Source organism: Seriola dumerili, unplaced genomic scaffold (genome assembly GCF_002260705.1).
Source record: "Seriola dumerili isolate Sdu_G_001 unplaced genomic scaffold, Sdu_1.0 BDQW01000052.1, whole genome shotgun sequence".
NCBI lineage: Eukaryota > Metazoa > Chordata > Actinopteri > Carangiformes > Carangidae > Seriola > Seriola dumerili.
In genome coordinates, this window is record NW_019174307.1 from 5,254,595 (window position 1) to 5,277,320 (window position 22,726).

General features: G+C 42.0%; 1 protein-coding gene across 1 annotated transcript; it reads right to left on the reverse strand.

The window, feature by feature from the left end:
• Window positions 1-1,159: 1,159 nt before the first annotated feature.
• On the reverse strand, window positions 1,160-21,912 carry wnt6 (Wnt family member 6). Its single transcript, XM_022740842.1, has 4 exons — window positions 21,833-21,912; window positions 11,330-11,550; window positions 3,718-4,022; window positions 1,160-2,447 (listed from the first exon to the last, which is right to left on the reverse strand). Exons 1-4 carry the CDS (start codon window positions 21,910-21,912, stop codon window positions 1,986-1,988), a joined length of 1,068 nt encoding a protein of 355 aa, XP_022596563.1. The 3' UTR covers window positions 1,160-1,985.
• Window positions 21,913-22,726: the final 814 nt, after the last annotated feature.

Here is a 22,726-nt window from a genome sequence, read left to right on the forward strand (position 1 = left end):
CACGTGAACCTCTGAGGCATTTTTCATACAACAAGATGTGGGCATTTGTCTTTAATGTGTCAGGAATTAAATGATTATAGTTGATGAATGTGCGGTAACTCTTAAAATGACAGTGACTGCTAACAGCTGGATAAGAAAAGGGACTTTCATAACAGAATAATCAGTGGTCATTTCATTTTGGCCCTGCAAAAACCTTACGTAACTTTGGGAACATCAGGTAGATCCGAGTCATGACACACAAGATCAAAAGGAGATCACTCTGAGTCCTCAAGGGTAAAAATACCATCCTACCTGAACACTCACTCAAATGCAAACAGCAAGTTGAAGCAATGTAGTATTATAGTTTAGTATACTCACTGTACATTGTCTGGTAATAAAACTTAAGTGTAAATGAGATGACATGATAGGTTTATGGGAAACATACTTCCCCTGAAACTGAACAACAAATAAAAGATCTTGTCTGCCTCACACCGAGACAGAGAGTCAAAGAGCTGTGTGCTTTTAATAACCAACAGAATGCAGTTTAACATCAGGCAGCAACTTCAAGATATACCGAAGCTACTGTCCGCTGAAGGATATGGTGAAAACTGGCCAACCTGTACAAACACACGGTCACAGATAACTTTCTCTCTCACACACAGTCACACACACAGTCACACACACAGTCACACACAGACACACACACACACACACACACACACACACACACACACGCACGCATACGGACACACACACACGTACATACAGTATCAAATGAAAAGCTAACATCCAAAGTGCATTATTACATTAGCCCTGTATATCATAACAGATAAACACAATACATCATATACATTTCCTTGATACCAAACAACGTCATGTAAATAAAGGTTTCTCTTTTGGCTTACAAGGAACAGCCGACCCCTAAAAGGTTTTATTGCCAAACTATTGAGGAAGTCCATGGCAGCCGTTGCATCCAAAGTGCTTCTGAGAGAGATGGAAGTGAGTAGTCTTGTTATCATATCTTTATATAAATAACAGTCTTTGCTGGCAGGCCAAGTCCTCACCTGTAAAACATGGTGTTGACAGCATTCTTCAAATATGATAATGTGATACCATTTCCCTTTTTGGTAAATTTTTGACGCAGTAGCAAAAAAAAAAAAAAAAAAAGGTCAAAGACCAGTATCTTTATGTATGTGGTGTGCCTGCTCCATGACAAGGTTAGGCTACAGTTACTGTAACTGAGGGACTGCTGCGATGGTGATCAACAGTTTGCAAGATCTTGGTATAATAGGCCTGTAAAGATGCTCCGATCAAGAATTAAAGATACCTTAAACTGCGCTTATATGTTGGGGTAACAATCAGATTTTTGTTTCCATGATCCATGATTTTTCTGTGACGCTGCAGATAGACAGCAGTCTCTGAAGGACTCTTAATGCCAGATAGTACAGGAAAAACACATAATCTTCAATGTGGCCAGTTCATACAATCAAGGAAATTGCGTAATCAAATCGGGTGCATCAATACATGTTGATGCCATAAACTCTTTGGTTTGAGACCCACAGCAAGCTCTGCTGTTGAACTGGTAGTGGAAGGAAGAGGCACGAAAATAACTGTTGGCTGGTCGTGTCAAGGTCTTCCAAGCATAGGTCCTCCTCTTTCAATTAGATGGAAAATGCACATTTTCACATTCTTTGGTCCATTTTCATAAACAAGAAATGAAAAATAGGTAGTTCAGTGAAGTAACATAGTCCCTGTTTTCCATTGGTTCCGTGCGGTTGCGTTTACGTCTTTCTGGAAGCCGATCACTATTTGAAATGAAATTTTTTGGGGGCATTGTCTGATTGTAACTGGTGCAAAAACGGGAAAGGAAAGGATCACCATGAAAGTCCAAACCCTTTCCTTCTTTCACACTTACACAACTAAAAGCAAACACCTCAAAAAGTAACAGACGTAATTATAATGAACCATGTCACACAGACTACTCTCAACCTCAGTTCATCAGTTCATCAGTGACAGAGACTAAGCTCTTTTCGGACCAAGCACTTCTTGCACTGGACCACACAACACCAGTGGAAACGACACAGACAGTTCTCCTCAAACACCACTGTTTCCTCCCTGTAGCCACGCTCGCAGCACAGCAGGTCACAGCCGCTGATGTCCATGGCTGTGCTGTTGCACATGCGGCCTCGAGTCCCAAGTGAACCCGTTTTCCGATTTGCAAGGCAGAAATCGGGCGACTCGTCCGAGTAGATCAGATCCTGCTTATCTGGTGGCTTTATGTTCTGGCCGACTGGGATCAGGGTCTTGCCGTCGTTGCCGCCCATCACTTTGGAGGCGCCGTTGAAGCGCTCCAGCAGACGGTCGCCTACCTCACGGAAATGAGGCATCTTTTTCCAGCAAGTGCGCAAGGTGCACGAGCCCGACAGTCCGTGGCATTTGCACTCTGTCCTCATGTAGAGCTTCACTGCCTGGGAAGGGAGAGTGTGGAGGAGAGTGTGGGTGCAGGGTTTTGTATGGTGGGAGAGAGAGGGGAGAGGGTGAAGGAGGGCAAACAGGTGAAAAGAAAAAGCAGAGAAGGAGAAGGTTGGTCAAACAGAAAAAAAGGGGGTAAAGACTTGTGTTAACCTTGTACCCTGAAGTGAAGCAGAACTGCTGCTTTTGACAAATAACAAGCTCTCTAAAGCGGTAATTTATTATTGTGTTTTCATGATATATCACAGACAAAGCCACCGGATCACACACACACACACACACACACACACACACGCACAAACACACACACCCGCACACGCACACGCACAAACGTACATACACACACTCAGACACACACTGATAGATAGGTAAGATAAAAGCAGACGCTATTCAGAAGGAATTTAACTCCACAACCCCCCTCTCTCGCTCCAGGTTGCCTCAGGCCTTCCTACATCTAACAAGCCTTGACAACAGATCATTCACTTATACTGCACATAATTAACCCATCACATACTCACACAAACAGACACACACACACACACACATGCGCGCGCGCGCGCGCACACACATACTTGCAAAATGTGTATACAAGTACACATGCATGCACAGACTATATCCCAAAATCCTCCTCTCCTCTCTTACTCTCTACCTGCCTTTGACCCCAGCTACAGTGAACTCTGTAACTCTGTGTTTTGCTTGTGCATGTGTCAACATTTCTGCAGGTGGGTGTAACAAACCGAGATCAACAAAACACTGACAGGTCAAATGGTAAATGTCATCTTATAGCTACACCATAAATTAACGCAATTAACTCATATGAAAGGCTGCTAGTTGTTCTTTCTGTAGCGCGATGACCTGCCGTGGCCATAATTCACTCTGTGTCCGCACGAGCAACAAAGAGGAACTTTACACTTGAACAGGGGCTGTGGAAATGTTAGAAGCTACCTGCCTCGCAGGCTTGAAAACAAAATGTGTGGCACGTTCTTGTTTTTGTGTTTCAGAAACCTGATTCTTGTCAGAATATCGGCTTACGGCGCTACACAAATATGGCCAGGGGCGATGTCTTTCTCTTTAACGTGTTCGTGGAATGAGGAATATTCCAGAGCAGTGAAACATCAGGCCTCTCTGCATTAAGCACAGTAGTAGTAGTTGTAGTAGTGTTTTTTTTTATGAAATACATTAAAGTTGTGGTCAATTTATTCTTAACTCTACCCATTCAAAACTGCGGAGACATACTCTGGCGTTCATTCTCAGACTACTTCTTACCAGCCGCCCAGCCTCATTGTTGTGCAGATCAATGAGCGTCCTGATGTCGCTCTTGCCTCTTCTCCTCTTGGCATCCATAAACTGTTTTGACTTTTCATAACCAAACTCCACATCATCTCCGCAGCCGCCCCACTCCCACTTGACTCCATCCCCCGAGGAGGAGGATGAAGGAGGCCTCGGAGGTGCTCTGTTCCTGGTGGCCTCGCAGCCGCACTGCAGCAGGTCTCCCATACTGCAGGCCTGGGTCACAGCGTGGGTCACCCCGGCTGCCGTGATGGCGTAAACAAACGCTGTCTCCCGAATATCTACAATGGAAGAGTCAAGCAGAAGAGGGGCTTTAGTTTATTGAAGTTTGGCTTGCACGCAGAGGTGCCAAAATGAAGAAGTAGAGTTATTTAAGATATTCTGATATCTAATGACACAGAGAAATATATGTATTTAAAGGATTATTCATAATCTCAGTTTAAACAGGCCCACACCAAAACTCAAAACAGAGGACTGGCACTTGCCTTCATTCCCATAATAAGTTCAACATTTTGGAGAATGTGCTTATTCATACTTTGCACAGGGTTCAACATTTTTTATTATGATACAGTGATAGTACAATCACATGATAAATACCCACACATTACAGCACATCACATTCAGACATCTGTTGATTTTTTCACTGACACACGATGGTCTTTGTATTTGATCAACCACATGTCCTCCCCAATCAATCGCAGGATAACAACTAGGAAAAAGAAAGAACTCTACAAGTGCAAGAAGCTAGTTTCCATCCATCTATCCATTCATCCAGACATCTGTCCTTCCATCCAGCCAGTCAGTTAATCAGTCGATATCTCTGCTACATGGAACAGGATGAAAGCAATCTCAAGCGTCGCTGGATTTGTAGTGCTGAGAGGGCGGCTAGTCCTCCGGCTCTCTCCCACGTGCACACACATGCACGCAGTCATGCACTCATACACTCATACACACCACAGCTGCTGGTTTATTTCAGGCGCAGAGCTTAACACTCCTGGCTAAAGGCATGTCCAACCACAACTGCAAATTGATCGTCTGTCCTCGCCAGTGGCTTCAGCATCATTCTCACCCTCAGCTCAACACGTCTTTATCCTCTGTTATTGCAGCTATTGTCGTTCAGTCCACAAGAAAAGTGCAGCTATGAAAGAAGCTGAGAATCTGTATTGTCAGGAACAAAACCTGACGTTTGTTACTCTGTGCCATAGAGCTCCAAAAACTATTGAAGACTCATAGATGAACCACTCAGCTGCACCACTGAGTTCTTTCCTTAAGATGAACACGGGCACTGTAGATTGTTTTCAGTCAATCTTGCATATGCCGTCCCGCTGCCACTCACTAGGGCACTAAATGCATATTAATCCGCTGCTGAAATTAGTTCCTAACAATTGCACTATTTATTCCTGTTTGAGTAACGCTCGCTACAAACTATAGTGCCCAGCTGTTTTAGGAAATTACGAAGCCTTTTCCAAAAAAGAGACATGTAACCTGTTTAGAGATTTATGTCAAAAAGACATAAAATGAATGCGTTATAAGGACGAGAAGAAGAAGAAGAATAGCCACTTGTTCAGCCATTGTATGTGTGTAGAGACTGAGCAGAGGACTTTTATTTCTAAGAGCTGGAAGGCAGTGAGCGTGCAGTCACCACCATCAACACTGCCAACTCCATATCGCATGATTCAGTGAATGGGATTCATTAGGAATGGTAACACACACACACACACACACACACACACACACACACACACAGAATGGATGGCGTGCGACGAAACCTGCACACCCCAGCACGCCGTGATATCAATACCAGCTGTACACCCCAACACCCAGAGATGTCTCCAATGCAGGCAAATTTGTGTAGGTTTGTGTGCATGCGTGTCAATGCGTTTGTGTGTGTGACAAATACTGTTTAATGGAGATTTAAAGCATTTATGGCATTTCACAAATAGTCAGTTTCTCTAATGTTTTTTATCTCATGGTTTGTATTTGATCGGGGGTGTGTGTGTGTGTGTGTGTGTGTGTATGTCTGTGTGTGTGTGTGTGTGTGTGCGTGCGTGCGTGTGTGTGTGTGTGTGTGTCTGTGTGCGTGCGTGTGTGTGTGTCTGTGTGTGTGTGCTGCATGCCCTTGTTACAGCTCAGACAGACCACACCTTACTGTTCCTGCTGCTCAGCAGAAAAGGGCTCAGATTTTCAGGAGCAGCGACAGTCTCAAATCAAGATGTGTCATCTTCAAAACATCCCTGGGTTTTTTTTTTTTTCGAGACACGTGTGTAAAACATCAGCACACAACTCATTATTAGAACAATATGGTGATAGTAACACATGCCGTATCCAAACAAGCTGGGAGCCTGTCCAGATGTCCTCAGATGCACTGGTGAGACACTGCATTTAGTAGGCAATCTGCAGAAGACAAATGTCATTTTGATGTGTTTAATTATGTCTTATTTCTCTGTCTTATTTACCACTAAACTTTTTTTTTTTTCCTGGTAAAAAAAAAAAAAAAAAAGGTTCCAAAAGGTGTCAGTGACTTGGAGCAAAATATGATCCCACTAAAAGTGTACAAAGAGAGAAGTCAAACAACAGGAAATAAAAACAACAGAGCACAGGGTTAGAAGAGAGAGAGAAAACAGAGAGAAGAGTATTGTTATGCGTAAAAGAAGCTATCAAAAATCTGATGATTTGAGGCACCCTGTTTCATATTTTCCTCGGAGACATGAATTCCAAACAAATTCTCTGCCACGGTGGGTGTCTGGGCCTGTCTATGTCTGCTTCTAATTCCAGAGGTCCCTTCTGCAAGAATTAGCACATATTCTTTTAATGCTCTGACTTTAGGCCAAGATACAAAGGAGGTCTGGTACCTTCAATCTGAGACAATGACCTCACAGTCCAGATAAGCAGAGGTTAAAAAATGTTTTCTCATAAAATCAAGTGCTAATTTTGTGTGACACTTGCAGCAACTGATGATAACATGCAGTGCTCTTTTTCTTTTTTTTCAAATGCACACAGACAGTCTGCACTGTGAGCTGTGGAAAGGCTCCAATACATCCTGCAGTATCTAGTTTGCCACAAAGTCATGTAAGTGGCTGAGTTAGAGGACAGATGGGGACCTACTACTATAATCTCAGGTGTATGGAAAAAACACTTATCTACAAAACCCAAGATTACAACATCTGGAGTGAATCCATTGATTATATACTATACCATCTGTCTTATCATCTTCCGGGCCTCGGGGGGTAGCTCTCACATTGACGAGAGGCAGTGGTACACCACGGACAGGGAACAAATCAATTGGAAGGCTGCAGCATTACAACCACATGAATTCATACCTTCTAAGTCACCAATTAACATTACCTGCATGTGTTTGGATTGTGGGAGGAAAGATCCATATACTATCTCTACATATCAGACAGGGTCCCATTGTATTGCCATAGGTCCTGGTTCTGTGTGATAATAAGTCTTATACACGTGGATTTGAGGAGACAATCTTCATTTTTACTAAAAATCTAGGGTCTATTCAGGTCAACTTTATTTTAAATCAGATCTAATTATCTTTTGATATGTTTGGATCTCTTTTTAAAAAAAAAAAAAAAGAAAAAAAAAGAATTAATGCATGTAGGTTTTGGGTCGTTTTTTCAGTTGGTCTGTTTTGATTGGGTCCAGAATTTTAGACTCGTAAAAACCTCTACATCTCACATTGAGACGAGGGGCAAATTACTGTGCCACGATGGTATAAGTGCTCATGTGTGTTAAATCCATTTCTGCTTAAAGCAACTGGTCAAAAATTGGACTACAACAAACTGGACCATAAAGCAAAGTGTTGCGCGGGTGTGGAAACTCACTGACTTCAAAACGCAACAGCCTGACATTGATTATTTGATTTATTTAAACCTAATGTCTGACACTCTCAGTGTACTTGCCAGGTTTGTGACACAAAATCACATAAGTCAAACCTTGAAAGTGTTTTCATTATCATGTCAGCGTTGATCACTGCTGTCTGACAAACAAAGTAGTTCTACTCACTTCATTTAAAATACCAGTTAAAAAGGCCACAAGAAAACACAAAGCGTGCAAAGGTGTAAACCTGTGTCAACATGTCTGTATACCTGTGTGACCTGTGTGCAAGAGCATTAATGAGAAAATTCTGAAATTTCTGACACGATTGATGACTGGTTTAATTAATGTGCAACAATTGTACAGCCCAGAGCAAGAGCCCTTGTTTATTCTACAGCAGTATAATAGTCCACACACACACACACACACACACACACACACACACACACATTCGTACACACAACCTATCGGGACTTTCAAAGAAAAGCCGCAGCATCCCTTCTGTGACTGCCAGCATCACGGTATGCTGGCTGGCTTGCACTGCCTGTCATGACCGCTCCAGGGTCTGTGTGTTATTTAAACAGAGATCAAGGAAAAGAGGATAATAACTACCATTTAATGACGAGAAACCAGAAATTCAGCCTTGGTTTGGAGCTGACTGTACGTGAAAGGTTCATGTCCAGAGAAAAGAACATTTTGATTCTGATGCAAAATAAGTTGTCATCCTTGTGTCGACATGTTCATTCATTCACACTTTTGGCAATAAACGTGTGAAATGGCAGTAATGTTGTGAAATCACCTAAAACCCCTGTTACACAAACACACACACAAATATTCCCACACCTCACACTTTCGGTCTCCAGTCAAAACGTAAGCATTTGCACGGTGCCACATGAATATATGTGTGTTATCTAATTTCCATGCAGCTGGATATGTGACGTATCCATTTTCATGTTCATCATCCAAAACATTGTAAGGAATGAAATACACACACACACACACACACACACACACACACACACACACACACACACACACACACACGCACACACGTTACCTGTACTGTTATGAAATTAACTTCTTAATCCACTGACAAGCTACAGTCTTTTTTCTAAGTTAGACACACACATTGACATGCAACACCAATGCCACAAAGTGAATCCCATTTCTGAGGAAGCACATAACAAACACAGCACATAACACAAGTGCAGCACGGTTTATGTTTGAATAATGGCTGAAGATAGCCTGGAGATGTTTTTGTAGAGTGGAGACAGAAAAAAAAAAAGAAAAGAAAAGATGGTTCAGCCAGTTTGGTTGTGCTCCAGACCCAAACACCCCGTGGCTTTGTTTTCACTGTACAGTTAGGAGGTGTGTGTCAGTGTATAACCCTATCACATAAAACTCTAAACAGAGGTCAATGAGGTTAAGTAAACCACTTAGAAAGAGAGTGCATTACACAGAAAGGCACTTTTATTTTGACATTTACTGGTACTAGTTCATGATAAACAGCCATTAAGAGCAGATCCAGGTAATTGAGGACAAAGACTTCAAAACAGAGGAGCACTTTGGCCTCTCTTATAGACAGGCAGGAATTTATGATTAATTGCTAGTCTGTCTCCTACTGGTAGATTCTTGCCTCCTCTCCCTCTCTTCTCCTCCTTCTTTCTTTCTCAATCTATCATTCTGCCTTCTTTCTTTTTTCTCCCTTCTTTATTTCTCTGTCAGAGACACTGGCAACACTGGTGGTGTCATAAATTCAAATGAGATAAGAGACAAAACAATATGCTCTTTAACCATGTCAGTTTCAGCTGCACGAGGTACTGACAAATAATGTTTCTGACGGTGAGAAGCTGAATTGTGCTCATGTGGGTAGCTGATGTGCTTTAATGTGGCCTGCTGTTACTGAAATGTGTGGTTCAGGATATGGTCTTAGTGCAAATGTAGCTTATGTGGTTTAGAGAGAGGAAGCTTTCAAAGCATTTCTGCATTAAAACTCTCCAGTTCGGAGATGAAGCATACAAAATGTATATTCATGCAGACAGATATGAGGATGTTTTATTTTATTTTTTTTTATAAAACTTAAACTTTACAAATGATGCTCCAAATGTTACACAATGGCAAAGTTCTGACTCGGGTCTTTTATTTTGACTGCAGGGACCCACAAAACAGGGGCAATGTCTAAATCACGTAAAATGTCAAATTACAAATTTTTTGGCTTTGTCACAGCAGAAAGTAATAAGTACCACCTTACACTTAAATGCTAAATGTTAGCTGTGCAACAGCTCCACACTGATATGTATCTTTCCAATGCAAGAAACTGTTAAAAGTTTATGTAACAGTCAAACATCATATTAAAAATATTGTACTTCCTTTGGGGAACTTGGAATCTTAATGTAGTGTTACGCCAAGAATTTATCGCAAATTTTACAAAATGGGAAAGTTGTAAAAATCCTGTAGATTGAAAATTACATTTCAGTCTCCACTGTTGAGTTGTGCTATGGAAAATGAATTAAATCAAAAAGCCATGTGCCACTTCCTCGTGATGTTACTGGAAGGAGAACAAAAAACTTCAACACGCCCATACTCGTGCAATGAGACCCAAAATGGATTTAATAACATGTCTGACACATTTTTTGTTGTGTATTAATATTAGTTATTGCCTGTTTGTTGACTATACACACAGATAAAGGTCCTCTGTATTACCAGTCAAAGAAGAGACAGACGGCTCTCTATGAATCTAATCATACGAGAGAAAAACCAACACAGTAATTGCAAAAGACCCAGCGCTGACCCAACATCAGTTATATTACAGACTTCAAAGAGCTGGAGGAAGATGTCAAGAGATCTTCAGAGAGATGTTAAGGGAACAGGCAATCTTAGCTGATCACTTCAAGCGTGCCCAATCTGATGAAGAGGAGAGTCAGTCAAGTGTGAATATGTCTGGTCTGAAATACAACAGCTGCCCTTGTCTGTTGTGCTGCCATCAGACAGGGATCTGACCTCAAGCTGACGTAAGGCCGCCGGCTGCGGTCATGAGGTCATGGGTTCAGATCCTAAGACACTCGTGGTTGAAAAATGGGGCATGACAATGTTTTTAATGTCTTTTTTTTCATCCAAGAAATCCTATGAAAATCCTATGAAAAGCTTTTGGAAGCACTGGTGGAGAGCGCAAAGATGATTATGGGAATTTATTCATATCCAAGTGCTTTCTTGCTGTGAAATAAATGAGAAGGTCAGTACCACTCTGCCTGTCTAATATCTGGCTACAGTGCCAGGACATAGCACATAATATCACATACATGAATATATATTGCGGTGACCCCAGGAAGTCACTGCGTCTGTCCACGAAACAATCCCACACATAAATCCCTTTGACACCGTAAATTATCGTATTTTTTCTTCTATCTTTGTACAGTTTCAAGAAATGGGATATGTTCATCTGTGAGCTTTTGAGGTGCTGGTGAGTGGATTTTGTTACCTTTTGGACAGAACCAGACTAGCTGTTTCCCCGTTTCCAGTCTTTACTCTAAACTAGCTAATAGGGTGTTGGCTACAACTTCTTACTAGTGGTATTGACATTCTCGTTTAATTTTCCGCGGGAAGCAAATAAGTGCTTTTTCCAAAATGTTGAACTATTGCTTAACTCGATATAAATGGCAAATCAAACTAGATATTAGGGGTAAATGAGAGATGGGAAAAAGAAGGACACAAGTGTTGCTATCCTATGAGCAAAACTGCACACATCCATCCCTCCCTTACTCACCTTGCTGCAGTATTTTGCCAAAGTACTTGTTGTGGCTGGTGCAGTTCCACCGGCGGTACCTGAACTGGTATTGGCACTCCCTGACTCCCAGCCTGGCCCCTTTGGCCACCTCACTGACAATCTCTGGCTGAGTCTGGCACAGCTCAGCCTGCTTCCCTGCCAGACGCTTCGCCTTCCTGCAGATACTGTTGGGGTCCATCACCAGCGGACTGCCCACCGCCCTGCAAAAGTTTTACACAAAGTTAGAGAGGAGGACAATTACAGAGAGATATGACAACAATAGAAAAGTTCACTGTGCTTTTTTTTGTTGAGCAACACCTGTTAACTGAATCACACAGTAAACAATGTGGCTGCACTCATCAGCAGCCACGAACCAAATGCAAACTAAGTTTTCTTCTGCGGCTGCTTCGCCTGCCAACTCTGCCCACCACATCTCAGCCGTGGCGACAATGTGCCTCTTGAATAGGCACATGGGAGACAAGAGAGCACAGAGTTTCCCAGAGGCATCTTCTGACGTCACATTCACAGTCTGTGTTTTGCTATTGGACTACACTTGGAAGAAGTGTGTGGTCCTCACAAAGTTGGAAGTCACACAGTTGGAAGTCTCTTAACAGACAGGCCGTTTACAGTTGATCTTAATGCTAAGTTGATTTTGGTGAACCAGAGGGCAGACTTTCTAGATTTCCAGATGATACAGCTTCTCTGGAGATTTTTGTAGCAGTTAAGGACTTCAGTGCTTAAACCACACATTCTCCCCGAATCAGCCCTCCGTAAGACGTTCCCAGATTAAAACCATCTAAATGAGAAGTCTACATATTATATTACAGAGACGAAGAAGAAAAAAAATCCATATTTAAATGTGTAGTGAGATAAATGAAGCATGCCTCGTGTAGTTCAAATATTTAAAACATTAAAATATATATACACATACGGACTGTGGACCTCCTCAATAGCTTTGACAGATGAGTGTATATAATAAAGATAAATAGTTTATTCTTACTCTTAATGGGAAAGAAGGACTTGGCTCTACCACTTTGAAGCAATGCCAGCCTCTGTGGCCACTTCAGTGGTATAACAGCAAAGTGGCTTTATAAGATGACTTTATTTCCATTCTTTTCCTCTGCTTCTTGCCTTAGCAATCAGCCACTCATCCCCTCCATGCTGTTAATGTTATGTACATTCAACTCCGTTTCTCACAACCCTCCTTTGTCATTTACTTCATTTACTCTATCACATCTGCGGAGATTCAGGGACTTTTAGTCCATAACTGATCCATAACTTTTCCCATGAAATAGGAGTCGGAAGGGTTTACATGACACAGAGAATGGGAGAGAGCAAAGGACTACCTCATAGGTTTTCATTCAGCCTTGTGCCTGTTAATCGCACTGCCTGTATCATTCATCTGCTTCGAGAGTTTGTTTTAAGAAGCAGAACAAACACTTTACCATCCCCTCTCCTGGCGGTCTGATACCGAGCAAGACATGTGCACACACACACACACACACACACACACACAGGCACGCACATTCATCCTCTCAAACTCCTTCCCAGTGTTTTTGAAAACCAATCTATTTTTATTCTAATAATGCCATTTATATGACAGACTAACATGTCAACACGTGATCGAATGAAGACATTATTCATAGGGCATCTTGTTTCAGCCTCTTAGCCAATAACAGTATGGAAAGTAAGATCCAAAGACAAATACATTCTGTTACCACCAGGACTTAGATATATATGACCATGGTAGACAGCATGTATCACAGTTATGGTTTCCTTGTAATCCATTCTAATAATTCAACTTGTCTGAAAATTAGCAGTAATCCCACATAATCAGCCGTGACATGTGGTGTATAATGTAACAACCTGCAAATTAGAGTAAAAAAATAATAAAAGCACTTGCACATAAGCACACAGACAACTGTGTGCATCAGAGCGTGTATGCACTGTCTGCACAGTCACGCACACACATATCCGTATCCACTCTCCAAGGACACCCACTGTTGGATTCCTCCTATGATTATTGAGAGTGTATTGACAATATCGCTATGGAAACAATGTAGTATTTTCAATACAGGTGTTCTATGTGTGCAGTGTGTGTGTGTGTGTTTGTCTTTCTTTAAGCGTGTATGTGTGTGGTAGTCACACATAATTAAATCATACAGACAGTCTCTATGTGTTAATTAGCAGGTACATGTACAATACTTAGCAACACACACTCCCTCTCAACAACCGCTTATTATCTACCCACTGCCACCAGGAAGCTTGTGTGTGTGTAGGTGTGCATGTGAGTGTGTGTGTGTGCGTGGGCGCACGTGTGTGTATGTGTATGTGTGTGTGTGTGTGTGTGTGTGTGTGTGTGTGTGTGTGTGTGTGTGTGTGTGTGTGTGAGACACAGAGAGTGTAAAACTGATATCCATGCATATAAGTGTATTTCCATGTAGTATGTTCAATTTTTCTCTGGATGTGAGAGAGAGAATTGGCTTGTTTGTGCCTTGTGTGTGTTTGCAAGTGCGCTTGTGCGTGTGCATGTGCCAGGGGCAGCTCTGGGAAGCCAGCTCTGTCAGCAGCTCACAAAAGCCAGCCTGGTTTTTATAATGGGAGGTGTAGAGTTGTAAAACTAGCGAATGTACTGGATGGAGTTTTGTTCTGAGCCCTGTATCACTGTCAGAGAGAGAAAGAGAGTCTGGAAGTGAGAGACAGAGACAGTTAGATGGCGTCGACAGCGTGAAGAAACTTTCCTTCTGCTCTTCTGCTTTAGCACAAAAGAAAGTACTGCAAGGTGGACTGGTGAAAGAGATACAGCAAGACTGCATCTGGTGGAAGAGCAGATGCAACTTTAATAATAACATTTATAAAACAGCATTTTTTTTACAATCATGCACTTTGTAATGAACTGTGGTTCTTGATAAGATTTCTCCCTGGGCATTAACTCTTTTGTATTGCACAAAAACATGAAAACCCATCTGTAAAATGTTGTGCTGGATCTCTTTAGAATTTGTATTTAGTAGTTAATTTTTTTTTTTTTTTTTGCTTTTGGTTTCTTCTGAAACCAATCTAATTTTTTATTTTTTTTGATTTGCTGAAAGCAGCCACAGTCAAAAAAGGGGAGTGCCATGTCATTTTCTTCTTTACCTCAGCTCACACTCTCAGTCTGAATCATCGCTTAATGTTGGTTGACGGCTGTTCTGATAATCTGCGTTGGACTGTCTTAGACAGAAGTTAAGAAATGGGGCACGATGAGGAGAATGGGAATGTGGGAATGAATCTGAAAGGGAAGTGAACTCAGGTGGAAAAGCACATTGCTGGAGACATACCCTAAAATGGGGTGCATTAATTGGATAACGGGATGACTGTAGGTGCCCAGCATTCTTGCCCTTGTTTGGAGAGTGAAACATTGAAGTGCACATCTCTGCGAGGTAGAGTAAAATAGGGGAGTACTTTGTCATAGACTCCAAAAAGTGCAGGTGTGAGGACAAGCAGGGAAATAGAGAATGTTAAAAAACAATAAGTAATGTCATGAAAATGACGAGGAGCACAGTGATCATTACTGAGAATACCAGAATATGTCATTCATGCATGTCACATCCAGTGTTGTCTACTTTTTTACAGCAGTAGTTAACACAACAGTGCACTGATTAAGATCTGACTTTCCTTGTGTCATCTTGTCTTTTCTCTTTCTATTCTTATTTGGTTGGTTAGAAATGTTGCTGCTGAGAATAACTGTAAACTGTATACAACTGTTGGCCTGAGCTCAAATCCTGCAGGAACGGTCTTGTTTGTCTCCTGCTCTGTCGTCTTCTGCAGTCACGATGAAAGTAAAACTACTTGAATGAATGGACTGACTCTACTGCACCATATACAGATCGATGTGACCCTCAGCTCAAACAATTACAACGGGACGCTCCATGTTCATACTTGCACGTACATGCAGTTTGCACACACAATTTTGCATATACACGAGCGCGCACATTTATCTAAGCAGGTGCACTTGCTACAGTGCAGACTTGCAAAGAGATAAAACCTCACATATACTTGTGAGAGGGAACTTCAAAGTCAGACAGTAATCAGATCCTTCCCATGCAAAGTTCCACTGTTCCCCAGTCTGTCATTTATTGTGCAGCTCCTGAGCAGATAACAGATAACACAACACACCAACAAGGATGTGCAGCCAGTGATATTATCAGGGACTTTAGGGAAACACTGTCTCAGATGAAAAGTTCTTCATCATGATAAAGTCTCAAAACAGAGACAGGGTCATACAGAGGAAGAGATAAAACAAGACAAAGTAACAAAAATAACCAAATCAAAAGCACTGATAGCACGACTATCAAGGTTGTTACCACCTGCAACAAGTTCACAGCTGGTCCGATCCAGAACTAAAGCTTTACCTTGTGGTTGCTTGCATTGCTTGAAAAATGTGAATAAGGTCTTATCAGTGATATATTTTTACATTTGTTTCAAAAAAAGGCTTGGATGAAGTGTTTTTCATAATGTACCGTAGCTGGAAATTTTGGGGGAAAAAATGAAGATATTAGAAATAGACGCCTTATTCGGTGTTTTCTGGGCCCAGAGGTGGGTCAGAAAGAGATTAAACAGTGGTGCTCAGAGCGACCTCAGGTTTCATAAAGGATCTCACGGCACCATAGATGAAGTGCTGTACTGTACGGGGCCCTTCTTTTTTTTCACTCCGCCCACGAATGAGTGAATTTCATCCCTCCTTAATCCCTCAAGTATGCTGGAGATGAAGAGAGTCACGACAAGCGCTAGTCTGAGACGCCAGAGTGAATATGAAAAAGGAAAAAAAGAAAAAGGATCGAGAATAGAAACAGCTAGGGAGACATGGGAAACAAATGGTGGGGGGGGGTTAAATGTGAGATAAGGAGGAGACATAATGAGATACAAAGAGATAAGCAAGGTGATAAAGAAATGAGGATGAAAATCAAAACACATGTAAGATTTGTCTGCAGTCCTAAACTAATTTCGAAGATGGATGGGAACAAATTTAGCAACTCCCCACCGTCTGTGGCTGGGCAGTGTGAGAGGGTCCGAGTACCAGCAGCAGCAGCTTTTCAGTTATCCCGACACTGCAGTCTGGGACGCGTTGATCACTTTCAAACATGCCATGTTATTTTTGTTGCGTAAAACAATAGGTTGAGAACAATGAAATTTGTTGCAATAAAAAGTTTCAACACACTTAATTTGTAATGCACCCAATTTAAACAGTAGCAATAAAGTGTGACCAGCAGGAAACCAACACTACTAAACCAATTTCACACAAGAAAAACATCCACAGTTTGTTCTCTTGTAACAACAGTGACACACCCAACAAGCCAGACAGCCAAAGGATGAAAACTGTCAAAGAACAGACATATGTAGATGACAAAGAGGTTTAAAGGTGCATGGATGTACTCTGTGATCTGTGAAGCTAAGCGCTAGATATGTAATATGGAAAGTACAGCTACGAGCCAAGCAGCAATCACCACAGCTGAAAAATGAAGTACCAAAAACTGCAGTTCCTCGAATGGCCACTCGAGCCTGGTGCCAAAAACATTTTTATTTATATGTTAGCACTAATTAGCAGGTATTAGTGTCTGCGCTCATCACACCTGGCTTGAATTAGTTTCGGATTAGCCTTAAAGCAAGACGCCCACACACCCAGTTGTGCTAACAATGCAAACAGGAGCGTATGCTTGCCACAGTTATTAAACCACTCATCCTCCACCTCTGCAAATTTTTGGATTAGCCCAGAATTAGGCGGAGTCAGACAAAAGGTGGTGATGGTGGAGCAGCCCACTCTGAGCCTCAAAACCACTCTTCAGAAACCATGGGTGACGTCATCTTTATTTACTGTCTATGCTAGGAACCCAAGTCATTATGAAGGCTGCTGTGACTGAGAAGAGTAGCCGGCATCATACCTACATAAGAAGTACAGTACCAGTACAGTAAATTACAGTAATTTATAGAGGCAACAACATTATCACCTTTATCTTAAGAATTAGTTTGATATTTTTTTTTAACATGAATTAACAAATAACATAAGCAAGCAGTGGTAGTGAGCTGTGGTATGCTAGCTACTACGATGTCAGTCAGTAATCACAGTCACATGGGTGGTAGATGGTATGACTTCTTTCCCTCTTTCCAGATATTGGTAACTTGGTATTAATGGCTTCAAATGGGCTTCAGCTGTATATTTACATTAGTATTGTGGTGCCTTGGATTAAACCAATGAAGAACTTAACGTGAGCACATTATTGTGCCAATAACAGAACATTTTACAGTGTCAGGGTCATCATAGTCATTTTTGCTGTCAGTCAATGTTACAACAAAATGTCAGTGGCCACAAATGGCATTTAGAATGAGAAACTCTGTACTGTTATTTGATGGGAAATCTTGCTCACTCACCGTTGAAAGCAGTATGACAAATGGGAACAGGTCAGACAACTGTGATAAAAGTTTCTGAACAGTGCCAAAGAAAAGGAAAAAACTCAAAACTCTAGACGACAGCAACTCCTACTCCTATTCAGAACTCTGCAAGGCAACCAGTCCTAACTTTGCAAGTTAACGTTAAATCTCCGTCAGCTTGCAATGTCACATTTTCTGCCAATTCTTCCTCCAGTTACAGAGACATTTGAACATTTCTTGGACTATTTTGCTCTCTGCCCTGTATATATTTCTGGCACTGGAGTACATTGTACCACGAATGTCTACAGAAATGCATGCTTGCACACAACTGCAGACACACACGTACCCACATACACACATAAACATGTTTAATTCAGTTCTCTACCTGATGCCAAACCCACATCGTCATTTAATCTTTATCTGTACCCATCTCCCTGGTCCTGATTAGACATCTAGCTTTTCAGACTAGGAGTGGAGTGGACAAGATAAGATCTGTTACAATGAAACTCTCCTCTGGTGATGATGGCGGTTCTGACTATACAGTGTGTGTGTGTGTGTGTGTGTGTGTGTGTGTGTGTGTGTACAAATATGTTCCCACAACTGTGTGACTGAATAAGTGCATTTTTACATCTCTGAGTGCATGTTAAACAGATTAACCAGGATCCACTGGTTCAAGATGTATTTGTACTGACATACACATAAACATACAAAGGGCAGAACTTCAACACACACACACACACACACACACACACACGTACACACACACACACACGTACACACACACACACACGTACACACACACACACACGTACACACACACACACACGTTTTGTGTGTGTGTGTGTGCACCTGTGGGCCTGTGGCACGTTCCAGGCAGGCTGTCCGCCAAACTGGGGCTATGACAGACACACACACGCACACTCACACAAACACACACACACACACACACACACACACACACACACACACACACATACAAACACACTGAGCAAAGTTGGCCCTGCTAAGCACTAGAGTCAAAACCAGTATGAGAGAGCAAAGGCATTCCTCACTCCTCTGAGTCTCCGAGCTGTGCTCTCTGCTCTCAGGCCAAATGATTAAAGCGCTCTAATCAGCAGAGGCTCTGAAAGGACAGCTATCTCCCAGCATTTCATCTCTCCCACCGTCCGTCTCTCACTGCAGCTCTCTCTCTCTTCCTTCAGCGACAACCTATCTATATGAAAGGTATTTTCCTTCAAAAGACAAGTATGACTAAAGACAGACAGAGATAGAGACATTCAAGAGGAGCGCGCATGAGACTGAGAAAGAGAGATGTACGATGGTATGTCCAGCAGCTTTCAACAGAGAGCATCATTGTCCTGGCAGACCAGGGAGCGACCCACAGGTGTGGCTTCACCCTAGCTGCACCACAGTTGGGCACTGTGTGTGTGTCAGCGTGTGTGTGTGTGTGTGTGTGTGTGTAAGTCTGTGCATGAATATGTGCGTATCGCGTGTCTGTGTGAGTGAGTGAGTAAGCGAGCCAGCGAACAAGTGAGTGAGTGAAAGAAGATGACAACGTATGTCAATGGGGATAAAGAGGAAGTAGGTGATTTCTTAGCGTTGATGCTCTTAATCCTCTACAGCTTCATTTAAAATAAATGTCCTGGGTCCTGTACAATGTGCTGCCAGTAGGAAAGTGACATAAACATTACATAAATGGGCAACAGAGTTATTTTGGCAGATCTTAACAAGTTAAGCTCTCTCTGTGAATTAAACCCCATAAATATGAAAAGATTGGTTTGAGTATGTGGCAAACATTAATCACTTATTTTATTCCTTTTTATTTTTCCTCTTTCATTTGACCACACCATAGTGCTTATGTGAAACAAATGCTTATAATGGAACAATGATCCATAAAGGTTCATATAATTTTTAGTATATACATTTTTTTTAAATCTTACATTATAATTTAAATTAGTTTATACCATGGCAGGATTTAGCCAGATTTAGCCCAAGTAAACCATGTGTTTGAAGGCAGTGTAATAAATTACCGATCCCTCTAGGGACATTGTTTTTCCCTCTTTCTCTCCACAGCTGGGTCAAAGCACAGATCAGCACCCTCTGGTTAATCTGATTATATGTCCATACTAGGACACCCACATACCACAAATCCATCTTTTTCTCCCCATTTTGCCTCATCATCCACATTATTCCAGCATTCTTCATGCCAGATACCAGAGCTTCTCAAAAACTGCTCTGCAGAGTGGATAAATCTGAAAACAACAGCCTTGCATTTTTGAGTGGACAAGAAAAACAAGTTTTGGAAAATGATGACATAACAATGGAAATTGTGCGTCAGTAAAGTTAACAGGACAGCTAACCCTAATCTCTCTCCGTCTTTAAATGTCAATATACACGATCACACAGCACACCTATTGTCATTAACCAGTATTTATGTTGATTTACTCAACAACTTTGTGATTACAAAATTGTGATTTGATCAGTGTTGCGGCATAGGAGTTTCTATTTGCCTGGTCAACAGGTAGAGGAAAACATTGCATCATGCTGATTCAGCTGACTGACAATGTATACAGAAAAATACATAATAAAAACAGATTATGAGTCCGGCTTAATGAGGACACCGTAAAGATCTGATGATGGAGAGCAGAAGGAAACAGAACGGAGGTTTAAACCAGCTGAGTAACTCCGCTGTCTGTCCCTCTCCACATTGTAACAGATGTGGACACACATCCTCTACAGCTGCCAGTCCATCTACCAGTCAGACAAGGACATACAGTCCACTTACACAGCCTCAGTGACACTACATCCCACATTGACCTTGACTGGGCTGTGAATGAACAGTGGGAGGATTCGCTGGAAAGAAAAAAAACAAAAAAAAAAAAACACAAAGCTTCACATTCAAACTCTACTTTGCAGAAGTGTGTGTGTGTGTGTGTAAGAGAGAGAGAGAGAGTGAGTGAGAAAGAGATGAGGACAGAAACATTGGATGTTGTCTAATGAAACACTGCACACAAGACAACGAAAGCACTACAAACAGACAGACAGACAGACAGACAGACAGACAGACAGACAGACAGACAGACAGACAGACAGACAGAGACCCACATGTTATCAGCAGATCTGCAGAGGGGTTGTCTGTCTGTCTGTCCAACTGTCACACACCTTGCAGAGCTGAGCCTATATGGATTGTTTTATGATGACATATCCACTGTGCCTAGAGGGCCACCTGACATTCCTTACTCTGAACCCCCTCTACACACACACACACACACACACACACACACACACACACACACACACACACACACCATCAACACCCACCACCCTCCACCATTCTCCCTCTCCCCTCTCCTCTGTGTATTACTGCAAGCAATGAACAGCAGACACCTCTCTCACCTTCCTGTTTCTCTCTTTCTCTGTCCTACTTCAGCCTGTGACTCTCTGAACACCTTATCCCTTCAGAAAAGATGCAGCTTCATGAACTTCTTCGTGCTGGGAACCCACATTACGCTGTCTCATTAAGACACACCGTGACTTGTTAGTGAATTTTTCAATGCTTACCAATTATAAATTGATTATAGGTTAATTGAGCATACAAAAGTTTTAGCATAATGTAATTTAATATTAGAAAAGCATAAAGAGAAAAATGTGTTAATAATTGTTTGAATTTCTTGTATATACATTTAAATATATGTATTATTTTTTAGGCTACATCCAAGCAACAGGAACTTATGTGTGTCATTACTGATTTCTCTGACTGTTTGGTCATTTTGTAAGGACACTCTGTATTGTGTCAGCTGTTCTCCTCACATCCTGCTGCTGTTGCCTTGTACTGTTCGCTCAGTTATGATGATCACAGTTGTCTTTGGACCAGGCTCTCGGGATATCCCGGGAACAATCTGAAGCAGTGTGAGTATTTAGGTGAAAAGCCGGTAAGCTAATGCTGAGTGATGGTGCTGTGGGTAATTATAGAAAACATGATTACGCCCCGTGTTTGTGCGCAGAAACTAAATAAAACTATGTCGGTGAGATCATGTGAATCCCAATTTGACAGGAGACAGAGAGAGATAAAACACGTGGTAAATACACAACACTTACCACCACAGTCCGATGATATTGACCGGACAGAGCAAGATAAAGAACAGGGCAAGTTGGATCCGTGATAGACGAACCGTCATGTTGAACGCAGCAAATCCTCAAGGAGATTCCCCAGCAAAGTTTAAACTGACTCAGCTCAGCCAACACCGAGTCGGATTATTTCTGAAACACATAGGAGGTCCTTGTTTTCTGACGGTGCGACTCAGCAAAATCTCACTGGAAACTGTCTGTCAACGAGAGCGCCAAAGGTTCATCATCCAACTCCTCTTCTCTCGGGCGCATCTTAATGCGCAGCAAAGATGGTCAAGAGGCTACTGAAGAGACGTCCGCTTTCAAAGGTGTGGTTAACCTCTTCATTGTCGTTCTGCTCTATCTGTCGCAGCACATTACATGTTTTCACCGCGGGCTGAGGAGGAAAGAGAGGACGACAGAGCAGTGGAGTCCTCCCTGAGAGCGAAACAGCCGCACGACACAGCTCCTGGTTGCGTGGATACTCGGAGTCTCTACTTTTTTTTTTTTTTTTTTTTTTAAACGATGAAATTATATCAAAGACGAAGGAGAAGAGCGCTGCTGTCTTCCAATCAAATAAAAGAAAGTTTGGTTTTATGCTGGATGTTGCCGCGCTATGAACTGACGCGCTGATGAACTTGGTGGGCCAGTTTTCGGTGCGCACCGGCTGCAGGTAGAGGCGTCTGTGTGCCACAGGTCTGACGATGTGTTTTCTTTGGATGATAAAGGGAGGAAAAAATGCTCTCGTCTTCTTCCACCTTAGTGTGACGTCGCTCCGGGCGCAGCGAAATCCTCGCTGTCACTCAGAGAGGGAGAGAGAAAGAAACTGCAATTAGTTTTAGGAGGACCCGGCTCAGAGCAGAAAGGGGGTAAACACATACACAC